Genomic DNA, 17066 nt, shown 5'->3' on the forward strand with positions numbered 1-17066 from the left:
GTTTGACGCTTGGGGCGTTTGATTTATGCAAACTGATTAAACTCTGGACTTCGGTATTTTACCTCCTGCACCTGACTCCTTCTTTCACACCTCGTCACAGCTCTACCAACTGAGCTACAGGAGGCCTACATATTTTCAAGACCTGAGATATTTAATGTAGGTGTTTTATTTATTACATTTACTTGTGGAATGTTACCGAATAGATAACAACAATAGAAAGAATAATCTGGTGGCATTGGTAGAGAGTCAGGTGGAGAATGGAGTGAAAGTGCACTGTACTGTAAGAATGCAACAACACTGTGGGCTAGGTGTAAATGGTTTAGCAGCCTTTCCAATAAATTGGAATACAAAAGAAGCCATCCACCCTTGATGGGCTATCAGCAGGACAATAGACTCTTGCAGAGTTTAGGGACTTTAAATGTATTAATGGATGTTTGTGAGGCATGTCACTTCACCTATCTCTTTGCTTAGCCCACCACATGCACTGTTTTCTAACCACATCTGGATGATCCATAACAAATAACTATGGGAATAAATATCACTGAATGACAGAACTATGGGAATAAAGTAGGCTAATGCAATTGAAGGCAACAAATTGTTACTTACTGAAACACCGAAAGTCATCCAATTGTTACAATAGGATTTGAAGCAATAGCCTACCCGCGTGTGGTCAACTATTTCAGCACCGTTTCGCGCTGCTTTGAGACAAGCATGGGGACTGGTCTTGATAAATCAATCCGTTTTTCTTTTCACTGAATCTATGTTTGGGTATTGGTTAGCCTATAATTAGGGTGTGGAAATGTTAGAATTATTTTGCTCTTCAGTCCTAACGGAAACCCTGAGGCCTACATAGGCTACTGTAAAATACATTTTTCTTGGAATAGAAACACCATAATATTAATCAATTTAATGAAGCTACATTTCTAACAGTGTAAACAGCACAACAAAATACAATAATAATTTACAAACAAATTATAATCAATCCCATATAGACTGTTCTAACAAAAAAAGGTTTGAAAGTCTCTAGTACAGCCAATATTTAAAAGATTGGCCTTTATGCCAATAAGTAAGTTACACTAAAACAGCTACAGTAAACAGGACTCTTAGGCCTACAGCTCCATGTCATTTCAATAACTTATCTTCTCAAAGATGCCCTCTGGTGGTCTAAAGCAGGAAGCACCAGTGATTCGGTTAATAAAAAAGTGGTCAGATGACGCAGATGCCAAGCTACAGGACTGTTTTGCTAGCACAGACTGGAACATGTTCCGGGATTCTTCAGACAGCATTGAGGAGTACACCACATCAGTCACTGGCTTCATCAATAAGTGCATCGATGATGTCGTCCCCACAGTGACCGTACGTACATACCCCAACCAGAAGCCATGGATTACAGGCAACATCCGCACTGAGCTAAAGGGTAGAGCTGCCGCTTTCAAGGAACGGGACTCTAACCCGGAAGCTTATAAGAAATCCCGCTATGACCTCCGACGAACCATCAAACAGGCAAAGAGTCAATACAGGTCTAAGATTGAATCATACTACACTGGCTCTGACGCTCGTCGGATGTGGCAGGGCTTGAAAACTATTACAGACTACAAAGGGAAGCACAGCCGCGAGCTGCCCAGTGACACAAGCCTACCAGACGAGCTAAACCACTTCTATGCTCGCTTCGAGGCAAGCAACACTGAAGCATGCATGAGAGCACCAGCTGTTCCGGACGACTATGTGATCACGCTCTCCGTAGCCGATGTGAGTAAGACTTTTAAGCAAGTCAACATTCACAAGGCCGCTGGGCCAGACGGATTACCAGGGCGTGTACTCCGAGCATGTGCTGACCAACTGGCAAGTGTCTTCACTGACATTTTCAACATGTCCCTGACCGAGTCTGTAATACCAACATGTTTCAAGCAGACCACCATAGTCCCCGTGCCCAAGAACTCTAAGATAACCTGCCTAAATGACTACCGACCCGTGGCACTGACGTCTGTAGCCATGAAGTGCTTTGAAAGACTGGTCATGGCTCACATCAACAGCATAATCCCAGAAACCCTAGACCCACTCCAATTTGCATACCGCCCCAACAGATCCACAGATGATGCAATCTCTATCGCACTCCACACTGCCCTTTCCCACCTGGACAAGAGGAACACCTACGTGAGAATGCTATTCATTGACTACAGCTCAGCATTCAACACCATAGTGCCCTCTAAGCTCATCACTAAGCTAAGGATCCTGGGACTAAACACCTCCCTCTGCAACTGGATCCTGGACTTCCCTGACGGGCCGCCCCCAGGTGGTAAGGGTAGGTAACAACACATCTGCCACACTGATCCTCAACACGGGGCCCCTCAGGGGTGCGTGCTCAGTCCCCTCCTGTACTCTCTGTTCACCCATGACTGCATGGCCAGGCACGACTCCAACACCATCATTAAGTTTGCCGACGACACAACAGTGGTAGGCCTGATCACCGACAACGATGAGACAGCCTATAGGGAGGAGGTCAGAGATCTGGCCGTGTGGTGCCAGGACAACAACCTCTCCCTCAACGTGACCAAGACAAAGGAGATGATTGTGGACTACAGGAAAAAAAAGAGGACTGAGCACGCCCCCATTCTCATCGACGGGGCTGTAGTGGAACAGGTTGAGAGCTTCAAGTTCCTTGGTGTCCACATCACCAACGAACTATCATGGTCCAAGCACACCAAGACAGTCGTGAAGAGGGCACGACAAAGCCTATTCCCCCTCAGGAGACTAAAAAGATTTGGCATGGGTCCTCAGATCCTCAAAAATTCTACAGCTGCACCATCGAGAGCATCCTGACTGGTTGCATCACCGCCTGGTATGGCAACTGCTTGGCCTCTGACCGCAAGGCACTACAGAGGGTAGTGCGTACGGCCCAGTACATCACTGGGGCAAAGCTCCCTGCCATCCAAGACCTCTATACCAGGCGGTGTCAGAGGAAGGCCCTCAAAATTGTCAAAGACTCCAGCCACCCTAGTCATAGACTGTTCTCTCTGCTACCGCACGGCAAGCGGTACCGGAGTGCCAAGTCTAGGTCCAAAAGACTTCTCAACAGCTTCTACCCACAAGCCATAAGACTCCTGAACAGCTAATCATGGCTACCCGGACTATTTGCACTGCCCCCCACCCCATCCTTTTACGCTGCTGCTACTCTGTTAAGTATTTATGCATAGTCACTTTAACTCTACCCACATGTACATATTACCTCAACTACCTCAACTAGCCGGTGCCCCCGCACATTGACTCTGCACCGCTACCCCCTGTATATATAGCCTCCCTACTGTCACTTTATTTTACTTCTGCTCTTTGTTTTTCTCAACACTTTTTTTTGTTGTTGTTTTATTCTTACTTTTTTTGTTTAAAATAAACGCACTGTTGGTTAAGGGCTGTAAGTAAGCATTTCACTGTAATGTCTGCACTTGTTGTATTCGGCGCATGTGACCAATAAAATTTGATTTGATTTGATAACTAGCATTAACGGCAACAATGACTGACATTAAAATACTATGACGTCATGCACTCCAACATGCCATACCATTCCGCAGCACCCCGCAAGCTGTGCTGCAGTATTATGCAACTTTTAAAGGAAGAACCACTGTATGTATGTGCGTGCATGTCATTGCATTTGCAATCCATATATCCACTCCTCAAATCACTGCAGCTTAGGTTTGAGTACAGTATACAGTGGGGAGAACAAGTATTTGATACACTGTCGATTTTGCAGGTTTTCCTACTTACAAAGCATGTAGAGGTCTGTAATTTTTATCATAGGTACACTTCAACTGTGAGACGGAATCTAAAAAAAAAAATATCCAGAAAATCACATTTGTATGATTTTTAAATAATAATTTGCATTTTATTGCATGACATAAGTATTTGATACATCAGAAAAGCAGAACTTAATATTTGGTACAGAAACCTTTGTTTGCAATTACAGAGATCATACGTTTCCTGTAGGTCTTGACCAGGTTTGCACACACTGCAGCAGGGATTTTGGCCCACTCCTCCATACAGACCTTCTCCAGATCCTTCAGGTTTCGGGGCTGTCGCTGGGCAATACGGACTTTCAGCTCCCTCCAAAGATGTTCTATTGGGTTCAGGTCTGGAGACTGGCTAGGCCACTCCAGGACCTTGAGATGCTTCTTACGGAGCCACTCCTTAGTTGCCCTGGCTGTGTGTTTCAGATCGTTGTCATGCTGGAAGACCCAGCCACGACCCATCTTCAATGCTCTTACTGAGGGAAGGAGGTTGTTGGCCAAGATCTCGCGATACATGGCCCCATCCATCCTCCCCTCAATACGGTGCAGTCGTCCTGTCCCCTTTGCAGAAAAGCATCCCCAAAGAATGATGTTTCCACCTCCATGCTTCATGGTTGGGATGGTGTTATTGGGGTTGTACTCATTCTTCTTCTTCCTCCAAACACAGAGAGTGGAGTTTAGACCAAAAAGCTATATTTTTGTCTCATCAGACCACATGACCTTCTCCCATTCCTCCTCTGGATCATCCAGATGGTCATTGGCAAACTTCAGACGGGCCTGGACATGCGCTGGCTTGAGCAGGGGTACCTTGCATGCGCTGCAGGATTTTAATCCATGACGGCGTAGTGTGTTACTAATGGTTTTCTTTGAGACTGTGGTCCCAGCTCTCTTCAGGTCATTGACCAGGTCCTGCCGTGTAGTTCTGGGCTGATCCCTCACCTTCCTCATGATCATTGATGCCCCACGAGGTGAGATCTTGCATGGAGCCCCAGACCGAGGGTGATTGACCGTCATCTTGAACTTCTTCCATTTTCTAATAATTGCGCCAACAGTTGTTGCCTTCTCACCAAGCTGCTTGCCTATTGTCCTGTAGGCCATTCCAGCCTTGTGCAGGTCTACAATTTTATCCCTGATGTCCTTACACAGCTCTCTGGTCTTGGCCATTGTGGAGAGGTTGGAGTCTGTTTGATTGAGTGTGTGGACAGGTGTCTTTTATACAGGTAATGAGTTCAAACAGGTGTAGTTAATACAGGTAATGAGTGGAGAACAGGAGGGCTTCTTGAAGAAAAACTAACAGGTCTGTGAGAGCCGGAATTCTTACTGGTTGGTAGGTGATCAAATACTTATGTCATGCAATGAAATGCAAATGAATTACTTAAAAATCATACAATGTGATTTTCTGGATTTTTTTTTTAAATTCCGTCTCTCACTGTTGAAGTGTACCTATGATAAAAATTACAGACCTCTACATGCTTTGTAAGTAGGAAAACCTGCAAAATCGGCAGTGTATCAAATACTTGTTCTCCCCACTGTATATTCCTTTTCCGAGAAGTGAAAACTCATGACATCCAAGGACCCTGATACCCCGTCAATCACTGGGGTTCAAAGGCACACACACACACACAGACACAGCCACACACACACAGAGACACACACACATAGACTATGAAATTTCTAATTCACTGAGCTCCATTGGTAGCTATCCAAGAACAACATATACAGGGGTCTCAGAGGTGCCACAGAGGGAAGAGATCCATGAGTGATGGAATACAACCATAAATACTTCAGAAGAGTAAGGTGAAGTTGCCCTTAGACACTGATCTTGGGTCAGTTTTGCATTTCCTCCAGTAATGGTTAAGGTTAGGATTGTAGGAGGGGAAGCTGATCCTAGATCTGTACCAAGGGGAAACTTCATCCCAGAAACACTCCAGAGGACAATGATACTTTCCCCCACAAGATAGGGAGGACAGTTATATACAGTAGCTATTACACATTCCATATACAGTGCATTTACTTTTTCCACATTTTGTTAAGTTACAGCCTTATTCTAAAATGGATGAACTATTTTTTTCCCTCATCAATCTACACACAATAGCTCATAATGACAAAGTGAAAACAGGTTTTTAGATTTTTTTGCTAATTTAATAAAAAATACAATACAGAAACACCTTATTTACATAAGTATTCAGACCCTTTGCGATGAGACTCGAAATTGAGCTCAGGTGCATCCTGTTTCCATTGATCATCCTTGAGATGTTTCTACAACTTGATTGGAGTCCATCTGTGGTCAATTAAATTGATTGGATATGATTTGGAAAGGCACACACCTGTCTATATAAGGTCCCACAGTTGACAGTGCATGTCAGAGCAAAAACCAAGCCAGGAATTGTCCGTAGAGCTCCGAGACAGGATTGTGTCGAGGCACAGATCTGGGGAAGAGTACATTGAAGCATTGAAGGTCCCCAAGAACACAGTGGCCTCCATCATTCTTAAATGGAAGAAGTTTGGAACCACCAAGACTCTTCCTAGAGCTGGCCACTCGGCCAAACTGAGTAATCGGGGGAGAAGGGCCTTGGTCAGGGAGGTGACCATGAACCCGATGGTCACTCTGACAGAGCACTACAGTTCCACTGTGGAGACGGGAGAAACTTCCAGAAGGACAATCATCTTTGCAGCACTCCACCAATCAGGCCTTTATGGTAGAGTGGCCAGACGGAAGCCACTCCTCAGTAAAAGGCACATGACAGAAACAAGATTCTCTGGGCTGATGAAACCAAGATTGAACTATTTGGCCTGAATGCTAAACGTCACGTCTGGAGGAAACCTGGCACCATCCCTACGGTGAAGCATGGTGGTGGCATGTACAGAGAGATCCTTGATGAAAACCTGTTCCAGAGCGCTCAGGACCTCAGACTGGGGTGAAGGTTGACCTTCCAACAGGACAACGACCCTAAGCACACAGCCAAGACAATGCAGGAGTGGCTTGGGACAAGTCTCTTAATGTCCTTGAGTGGCCCAGCCAGAGCCCGGACTTGAACCTGATCGAACATCTCTGGAGAGATCTGATAATAGCTGTGCAGCAACACTCCCCATCCAACCTGACAGAGCTTGAGAGGATCTGCAGAGTACAATGGGAAAAACTCCCAAAATACAGGTGTACTAAGCTTGTAGCGTCATACCCACGAAGACTCGAGGCTGTAATCGCTGCCAAAGGTGCTTCAACAAAGTACTGAGTAAAGGGTCTGAATACTTATGTAAATGTCATATTTGAGTTTTTTTTTATTTTTAATGAATTTGCTAACATTTCTAAAAACCTATTTTTGCTTTGTCATTATGGATTATTGTGTGTAGATTGATGAGGGAAAAAATTACATTTTAATCAATTTTAGAATAAGGCTGTAACGTAACAATGTGGAAAAAGTCAAGGGGTCTGAATACTTTCCAAATGCACTGTACATGACTGTGTGGCCTACCTCTGCGATGTGTACTGTGTACGGCTGGCCATGGAAAGTAGGGGAGTTGTCATTCACGTCTCCTATCTGGATATTTACTGTGTCTTTGACCACCTGTGAAGGCACAAGAGGTACTGAGTGTTAATACACAAACACACACAGAGAAACACAGACACAAAGAGGGTAGGCTACATGCTGATCATTGATGTTAATGATTTATGTAAATCTGCTAGTAAGCTAGCGCGATACATTTTTTACTGATTGTGATTTATCTTCAAGGCTCTTAAATAATAACGTCATAATATAGCCTAATACTCATAATATCATGATATATGGCTAGCTGGACAGTGGCTTGTGTAGATAATTTAGTATTTGGTGGTTAGTTAGATTCTAGACAACTTGTGTTCAGTGCTAAATTGGAACTAGCAGGCGCCGGAACAAAAAGTGAGCAGAAACGGGTGTGTGGGAGCTTTTAGGTACTGTAACGCATTAGATTATTTATAACCTTTATAATAAAGGATTGCATGCATATCATCACATTTGCGCAGTGGCATAGAGCAGTAGAGTAGAGGGGCTTACAGAAGTTGCACACATTTTTAGTAGCCTAGGGTCCCGGATTTTTTTTTACTTTTATGAACACATTTCATGCAATTTTACATCATTTTACATGACTGGAGACTTTGCCAGAATCTTTTTAAATACTGCAAAGATTATCAAAATGACAGGTTACTTCGACACTGACAAACTGAGAATCTGAGATAAATAAAAATGAACCATAGGCTTAGGTGTGTGGAGACACACATTGACAATATGAGAAGGAAATTATAACCCTAAAAAAACCTTTTAGTTTCACTAACTCACCCAGTGTGCGCAGCTCACTCGCCGGCTCGTGCCGAAAGACTCTCTCATATTACTTTGTAAAACAGTGTTCGCTCAATAGCCCTATTTGGAAGTTGCTAAAATATTTTTGCAGCCTACAGCAGAAAGATTACTCTTCTCTTTTTCGCAGGAGCCATTTGCTTTCCAACCTGTGTTTTCCCGCGATTGTATTTGAAATATTGTGAAAGGCCTGTTTTGTCTGCATGCTGTTCATTTGATGACGTCACGACGACTTGGGGACAGTGAGTTCAGAACAACAACAACAAAAAATGTATACAAAAACAATAAATATCTCTATATATATATATATATATATATATCTCTATATATATATATATATCTATATCTATATATATATATATATATATATATACCACCACCCAAAAAGGGCACTTCACAAGTGAGAGGGCAAAGGGGCAGGTGCTCGGGCACAGGTAGACCGATATCTGTGCACGTAATGAGTGTATAAATGTACTGTCTTAACCATGACCTATAGGGTTTTGTAGGTTGAAATGTCAGTGTGGTTTATCTTTAGAATGTTACGTGTGAGAAAGGTGTCAGAGTAAATGACTCTGGGAGAGTTAGTCAGGAGTTATATCTACAGCTGCTTGACAGACAGGATGTGATACAATATGTTACAGCGTTGATCAGAGTGCAGGCTCTTACCCCTTGGCTGTCACTCACAGAGAACTCCACCTGCATCTCTGACTTGGTCTGGAAGAGATGGAGAGAGAGACACGTCAGCATACCCTTCATACAGTATGTGAGGGAGGGAGGGAGGGGGTGTGGGGAGGGAAGGTGTTAGCCCTACTGCTGCTAGGTAGCTCGCTCTCTGCTCTCCCCCTCCCCTCTGTCTGTTCTTGATTGCAGGAGTGAAGTCTGGTGTGCGGGAGTCAGGGTTCCAGCTGCAGCTCATTCACCATAATCACCTCAGCCTTAAAGACCCGGTCAAACTTGCCACTCATCGTCAGATCATAGTCAAGACGACCATGTTAAGTCTCGCTGTTGACTCAACCTGCTTGTTTTCGCTCTTTGTGTTTTTGGCCTGTTCTAGTTACTTTTCTCCTGTGCCACAGATTATTGGAACCTGCCTCCTGCCTCCGCTTCACTCCTGCCACCACCATCCTGCTTTCCACTACCGGACCTCCCTTTTGGACTCACCACGGACACTAGGACGTTACGGTACCACTCCTGCTCAGAACCTGGATCTGTTACCCTCCCTGTAAACCTGGACTTGCTCTTCCCCTATTTTTGGAAACCTGGACAAATTGAACTTTGTAAATAAACCTGTTAAACCTTCTCTGGCTCGGTGTAGTTGTCTGCATTTGGGTTCATATCCAGTTAAATTGTGACAGTATGATCTGACCAACATGAACCCAGCAGACAGTAGCTCGGATATCACCCCAGAGTGCACTCAAATTCGGACTGCCATAGCCAATCAGGGCATTTTACTTGGCCAACATGATACTTTGTTTAAGACTATTTCTGAGAACAGTCAGGTGCTGCTTAATCAGGTTCAATTACTCACCAATCAAGTGTCTGCCCTTACTACCCAAGTTAATAATGCACCCCTCGTTCATGGCATACAAACTGCTCCTTCTCCTGCTCCGCCTTTTTTTCCGGCTCCTCCAGCCCAGATCAGAGAGCCTTTTGTTCCTGCTCCAGAGCGCTATGACGGGAACATGGGAACCTGTGGTGATTTTTTGACTCAATGCTCGTTGGTGTTTGAACAACAGCCCCTCACCTACGCCTCAGAAAGAGCCCGTATTGCCTACCTTATCAACTCTACTAGCGGTTCCGCTCGTTCCTGGGGATCCGCGGTCTGGGAGAGTCAGTCGGACATTTGCAACGCTTACGTTGCCTTCACCACTGAGATGAGGAAGGTTTTCGACCACCCCGTACGGGGCAAGGAGGCTGCTAAACGTTTGTTTTCTCTTCAGCAGGGGTCTCGCAGTGTGGCGGAGATGGCAGTGGAGTTTCGGACTTTAGCGGCAGTGAGTGGTTGGAATGACGAGGCATTACAAGGAGTGTTCATTAATGCTTTGGCTGAGACCTTGAAAGATGAATTGGTGTCATATGATGAATCGCCTACGCTGGATAATCTTATTTCACTCACCATCAGGTTGGATAATCGGATTCGGGAGCGCCGCCGGGAGAGGAGTGGTAGTTCCAAGCAACCTGTCTGTCGTCAACCAACTCCTCCCCGCCTCTTCCCTACGGAGAAGGCCGAGTCTTCCTGAGTCGATACTAGGAGCACTGAACCCGAAGCCATGGAGGTGGGTCGTGCACGGTTGTCCTCAGAGGAGCGTGCACGTCGTTTTCAGGCTCGGGTCTGCCTGTATTGTGGAGAAGCTGGTCATTTCGTTCCTTCCTGCCCAGTTCGTCCGGGAAAAGGGCCGGCTCATCATTAATGGGAGAAGTTTTGGTGAGCCGAGCAGCGGATTCTTCCTCTTCTCCCCGCATTCTGCTCCAGGCATCCCTCCAGTGGCAGTCCCAGAATTTCCCTGTTAGTGCGCTGGTTGACTCTGGTGCCGATGAAAGCTTTTTGGATCGAGAGTTGGCTCAACAAATGGATTTAGAGACTGTACCCATGGACCGTCCGCTGCAGGCTAAGGGTCTAAATGGACAAATGTTGACCCGTATTACTCATCAGACTGTGCCTGTTTGTCTCAGAGTGTCGGGTAATCATCAGGAGAACATTCAGTTTCACATAATTGACTGCCCACAGACCCCCCTGGTCCTTGGTATCCCCTGGCTCATAAGACACAATCCACACATTGATTGGGTGACAGGTAGAATTGTTTCATGGAGCACATTTTGTCATGTGAATTGTTTGTGTTCTGCTCAGACCCCTGCCAGCACTGTGCCTCAACCGCCACTGGAGTCCATGGATCTCTCTGCTGTCCCTGACGTGTATCATGACCTGGCATCCATTTTCTGCAAACACAGAGCTACTTCTCTTCCTCCTCACCGGCCTTACGACTGCACCATTGACCTCCAGCCAGGAGCCCCTCTCCCTAACAGTCGCCTGTACAATCTCTCCCGCCCGGAGACGGAGGCTATGGAGAACTACATTCGGGACTCCTTGGCGGCAGGTATTATTCGTCCTTCCTCGTCACCTGTAGGAGCGGGATTCTTTTTTGATGGAAAGAAGGATAAGACCCTCAGACCCTGTATTGATTTCCGTGGACTTAACAACATCACCATTAAGAACAAATATTCTCTGCCTTTAATTAATTCTGCTTTTCCCCTCCTTCATGGTGCAACTATCTTTACCAAACTGGATCTACGAAATGCGTATCACCTGGTGCGCATTCGTAAAGGTGATGAATGGAAGACTGCCTTCAACACACCCTTGGGACATTTTGAGTATCTGGTTATGCCTTTTGGGTTGTCCAATGCCCCTGCTGTTTTTCAGGCACTAGTGAATGATGTCCTTCGGGACATGTTGAATCGTTTTGTTTTTGTCTATCTGGATGATATCCTGATTTTCTCAGAGTCCTCCCAGGAACATGAACTGCATGGGCGCCAGGTGTTGCAAAGGTTGTTGGAGAACAAACTATTTGTGAAGATGGAGAAATGTGAATTTCATGTGTCTGAGACCTCTTTTTTGGGTTACATAATAGCTCAGGGGGAGTTGCGGATGGACCCAGCTAAGATCTCTGCTGTCACGGACTGGCCAGCCCCCTCCACCCGCAAGCAACTTCAACGATTCCTGGGGTTTGCAAACTTCTACAGGAGGTTCATCAAGGACTACAGCCGCATTGCGGCGCCACTCACCGCTCTCACCTCCATCTCACTACCGTTCGCTTGGAATGAAGGGGCCGAATCAGCGTTCGAAGAACTGAAACATCGCTTCGCCTCGGCTCCCATTCTGATGCAGCCGGACCCCGACCGCCAGTTTGTCGTAGAGGTGGATGCATCCGACACTGGGGTAGGTGCGGTGTTGTCACAACGTTCTCCTGAAGATAACAAACTGCATCCCTGTGCTTTTCTTTCACGGAAACTTTCTCAGGCAGAGAGGAATTATGATGTTGGCAATCGTGAACTGCTCGCCGTTAAGCTGGCTCTCGAGGAGTGGCGGCATTGGTTGAAGGGGGCGGAACAACCCTTCATCGTTTGGACGGATCATAAAAATCTGGCATACATCCAGTCAGCGAAGCAGCTCAATCCCCGTCAAGCCAGGTGGGCACTATTTTTTGGTAGATTAAATTTTTATCTGTCTTACCGTCCTGGGTCACGCAACGTCAAGCCTGACGCCCTGTCTCGTGTTCATTCTGCTGTTGATACTGGTAGTAACCCTGAACCCATCTTGCCTCCTACCTGCAGTATTGCGGCCATCACAAGTGACATCGAAGGGATTGTTAGACAGGCTCAACATCATCAAGCTGACCCTGGGAGGGGTCCTCCTAACCGGTTGTTTGTCCCTGAGTCTGTTCGCTCCCAGGTACTTCAGTGGGCTCACTCGTCTCCCCTTACCTGTCACCCTGGAGTTACTCGGACCCTTGACTTTGTGCGACGGAAGTTCTGGTGGCCCAGGATGGAGGCGGACACTCAAGCCTTCATTGCTGCTTGTACGGTATGTGCACGAAGTAAGAACTCCACCCAGGCCAGCGCTGGTCATCTACGACCTCTGCCAATACCCAGCCGGCCCTGGTCCCACATTGCATTGGATTTTGTCACTGGACTTCCCCCCACGTCTGGAAAGACTGTCATTCTTACTGTGATTGATCGTTTTTCTAAGTTTGCTCATTTTTTGGCCCTACCTAAACTGCCCACTGCCAGAGAGACGGCTGATATTTTGGTTGAACATGTGTTCCGCTCTCATGGTCTACCCACTGATATTGTCTCTGACAGGGGTCCCCAGTTTGTCTCCCAGGTATGGAAAGCTTTCTGTAAAGCTTTGGGCATCACATCCAGCCTGTCCTCTGGATATCACCCCCAGACCAACGGGCAAGCCGAGAGAGCGAACCAGGAGATGGAGACCGCTCTCCGCTGTGTCACAGGGTCTAACCCTGGGTCATGGAGCTCCATGCTCCCCTGGGTGGAATATGCTCATAACACCTTGACTAACGCTTCCTCTGGTTTGTCTCCCTTTCTGTGTGCTCTGGGTTATCAACCTCCCCTGTTCCCTTCTCAAGAGAGGGAACTGGCGGTACCCTCGGTGCAGTCCCACATGCGCCGCTGCTTCAAGGTCTGGAGGAAGGCCAGGGTAGCTCTGTCCCGAGCTTCGTCGTACATGCAGAGGCAAGCCAACCGTCACCGGTCCCAGGCTCCTGGTTACTCTCCTGGTCAAGAGGTATGGCTTAAGTCACGTGATCTTCCATTGAGAGTGGAGTCTAAGAAGATGGCGCCGCGTTTTATAGGACCGTTCAAGATACTGTCTATTGTTAACCCCTGCGCGGTTAAACTACAGCTTCATGCCTCCCTACGGGTTCATTCCACTTTTCATGTTTCCCAGATTAAAGCCTGTGTCGGTTAGCCCTCTGTTCATTGTGGATTCTGCTCTGGTCCGTGATTTTCATACATTACATCCTGATAAACCCTGTCGGCCGCCGGGTGGCGTCCGTAGAGGGGGGGTACTGTTAGGCCTACTGCTGCTAGGTAGCTCTCTCTCTGCTCTCCCCCTCCCCTCTGTCTGTTCTTGATTGCAGGAGTGAAGTCTGGTGTGCGGGAGTCAGGGTTCCAGCTGCAGCTCATTCACCATAATCACCTCAGCCTTAAAGACCCGGTCAAACTTGCCACTCATCGTCAGATCATAGTCAAGACGACCATGTTAGTCTCGCTGTTGACTCAACCTGCTTGTTTTCGCTCTTTGTGTTTTTGGCCTGTTCTAGTTACTTTTCTCCTGTGCCACAGATTATTGGAACCTGACTCCTGCCTCCGCTTCACTCCTGCCACCACCATCCTGCTTTCCACTACCGGACCTCCCTTTTGGACTCACCACGGACACTAGGACGTTACGGTACCACTCCTGCTCAGAACCTGGATCTGTTACCCTCCCTGTAAACCTGGACTTGCTCTTCCCCTATTTTTGGAAACCTGGACAAATTGAACTTTGTAAATAAACCTGTTAAACCTTCTCTGGCTCGGTGTAGTTGTCTGCATTTGGGTTCATATCCAGTTAAATCGTGACAGAAGGTGGGAGGGTGAGTGTTTGTGTGTCAAGGTTATTATAGTTTAGTGTTTTATATTCATTTGTATTTTTTTATTTGAAATTCAGTTTAGTTTCAGTTCGTTTTCAGACCTATTTGCTAGTTTTTTTTTTTTTTAAGTTGTACAAAAATATTAATATTTTGTTTTTATATTATTTAGTTTCAGTTTTAGTGTTAGGGACAGAAAGCGTGGGAGGTTTGGAGCCATTTGTGTTGTATAGTTATTTGTGTGTTTTTTGGGATGTCACTTATTGCTACTGGAGGGCAGCAATACATAAGGTGATGGGTCATGTCATAGGTTAGGTTAGGTTTAAATTATAAAGTAAATCCAAATATGACTTGGATTTAAAAGGAATGGAGCGACTGCGGATCCAACTTTTCTCTGACCTTTTTTTCTCAGAACTAAAGATCCCAAAGCTTCTGCACGTGCGGAAAAAAACTTCAGGGAAAAGTCAGATCCGCAGCCACGGCCTAAAAGGAATAGCCCATGTTTACACCAATCCAATGCTTTTTAACTTCAGTAGTACATGTAAGAATAATCAAGTTAGCTACCTAGACAATTGTTTCCCTGTTAGGTAGTGATTGCTAGTAATAGTGATGTACAAGCTAGGCCTATTTGAAACACCGGCAGATTCAGTAGCTTGAAAACCCTCACAAAGTTTTAAAACCTCATTGCAAACCCCATTCGATTTTGTCCCAAAGTTTAGAAAGAAAACTAAAACTGAATATGATGTTTTTTATTTTATTTTAGTTAGTTTTGGAGTCAGAGATAATTGTTTCAGTATAGTTTTCATTTTTCAAACGAGTTTGTTATTTTATTTCAGTTTACTAAATAGTTTTTTAATAATCTGTTTTCGTTTTCGTTTACTATAATAACCTTTGCGTGTGTGTTTGCGAGTGTGTGTGTGCGTGTGTGTGTTCATGCATGTGCATGTGAATACAGTTTATTTAATTGAAATCAATTGAAAACATGATGCTGTGTTTGTAAAGATTCTCTAAAACCCCACTCTTCCCAATTCCTCTTCTCCAATGCCCATACAAATACACTAATTTCTTTATCTTTTTTATTTGTGTCTTCTTCCAAGTTGTTCTTGGTCTCGATGTGAAGTTCATCATTACACTCTTCCTAAACTCAAGCCTTTCTAATCTCACTTCTCTCTGTTCCATCCTTAAGTCATCCCTCCTTTTCTGACGTTCTTCCTCTTCTCATTAAATACTTCTCATTAAAGTGTGTGTGTGTGTTGGGGCGTGTGTGTGTGTGTCTAACCTCGCGGTCCAGGGGCTGTCGTAGCCACACCACTCCTGTGTCTCTCGCCACGGCAAAGTACCTCATGGCCTCCTCTCCCACGACACCGAAGATGAGGGTCTCCTGTTCTGGGTCCAGCGCCTCTAGCTGGGTCACTGACGTGCCTGACATACACAGGGGTAAACAGGGGTCAAAGGTCAGTCACAGGAAACATTATTTGTGTCCAAAATGGCACCATATTCCCAATTTGGCACCCTATTCCCCATTTAGTGCACTACTTTTGCCAGCCGGCTAGATAGGCTAAATAGGGAATAGGATGTCATTCCGGACGCAACTTAATCAGGAAACAAAAAAGGCAGTAAGTTGTATTACTTATTTCTCTACCAGTATTATAATTGTTCATGAAAATACTTCTTGGCTTATTCCTACTGTACACTGATTTCTCTAATATAACAAATCAAAGACAATAAATAAATCTCTACATACTGTAAATGTTGTACAATTATGAGAACACACACACAGACACAGACACAGACACAAACACACATTAGACAACTTTTCCAAGTCCTGGACTTTCAAACACTGGCATAGGGTGGAAAAATATACACATTTACACACAGCACACCGACAGCACGCACACAAACACACATCCAGGATATCCACACAGCCACATAGAGAGAACACATACACAAATAAAACAAACACACTTACTCACACACCGTGAGGTTAGGAGGGTAGAGTGATTTTAATTGGAGAGCTGTAGCGGTTCAGAGGCTTCATTCATCACAGACACGGAGCAACACACACACACTCTCTCTCTCTCTCTCTCTCTCTCTCTCTCTCTCTCTCTCTCTCTCTCTCTCTCTCTCTCTCTCTCTCTCTCTCTCTCTCTCTCTCTCTCTCTCTCTCTCTCTCTCTCTCTCTCTCTCTCTCTCTCTCTCTCTCTCTCTCTCTCTCTCTCTCTCTCTCTCACACACACTCACACACATCCCGAGTCCCAGACAGGCTGGCTAATCAAACCCAAGGGTGGAGCAGTGCCAGGTTGGCTAATAAAACATGCTGGACATGTGTCAGGGTGGATCCAGGGTAGGCATGGTCCAGGGCATGGGCCTCGGGGTGTGCGTGTGAGCGTGCGTGCGAGCGAGTGAGAGAGAGAGAGAGACTGTGTGCGCGTATGTTTGTGGGGGTTTCGAATCAGGGAGAGGGGACCACCGGGCGGGGGGGAGATAGGGGCTCATTATGGTACAGTTAAACTGAAGGGGAGATAGGAAGCCACTGAGGGGGAGATAGGGTGACCCACACGGAGAACATGAAGGGCCATTAAGAGGATTTATTAACGTGGTGCTGTGTAGTGTATTAACCAGCTTGGCATACACACTCACACACATGCACACACAGGCAGGCAAACACACGCACACACACACACAGGCAGGCACATGCACGCACACACAGGCACACAAACACACACAGCCCCCCACCTCCACACACACACACACACTATCATGTAGTATTATCTCCATCCCTCCCTACCTCCCTCCCTCTCTCTCCGCCACTG

At 45.8% G+C, this 17066-nt stretch overlaps 1 protein-coding gene across 1 annotated transcript in view; it reads right to left on the reverse strand.

The window, feature by feature from the left end:
* The window catches only part of LOC121553231 (cadherin-23-like), a 511998-nt gene that overhangs the window by 300342 nt on the left and 194590 nt on the right, over nt 1–17066 (reverse strand). Inside the window, exons 4-6 of the mRNA XM_045211458.1 lie at nt 15533–15675; nt 8777–8824; nt 7253–7345 (exon numbers count right to left, since the gene is read on the reverse strand). Of these exons, the coding sequence (XP_045067393.1) occupies nt 7253–7345; nt 8777–8824; nt 15533–15675 (284 nt within the window). The remainder of the gene's footprint in view (nt 1–7252; nt 7346–8776; nt 8825–15532; nt 15676–17066) is intronic.

Source organism: Coregonus clupeaformis, chromosome 37 (genome assembly GCF_020615455.1).
Source record: "Coregonus clupeaformis isolate EN_2021a chromosome 37, ASM2061545v1, whole genome shotgun sequence".
Taxonomy (NCBI): domain Eukaryota; kingdom Metazoa; phylum Chordata; class Actinopteri; order Salmoniformes; family Salmonidae; genus Coregonus; species Coregonus clupeaformis.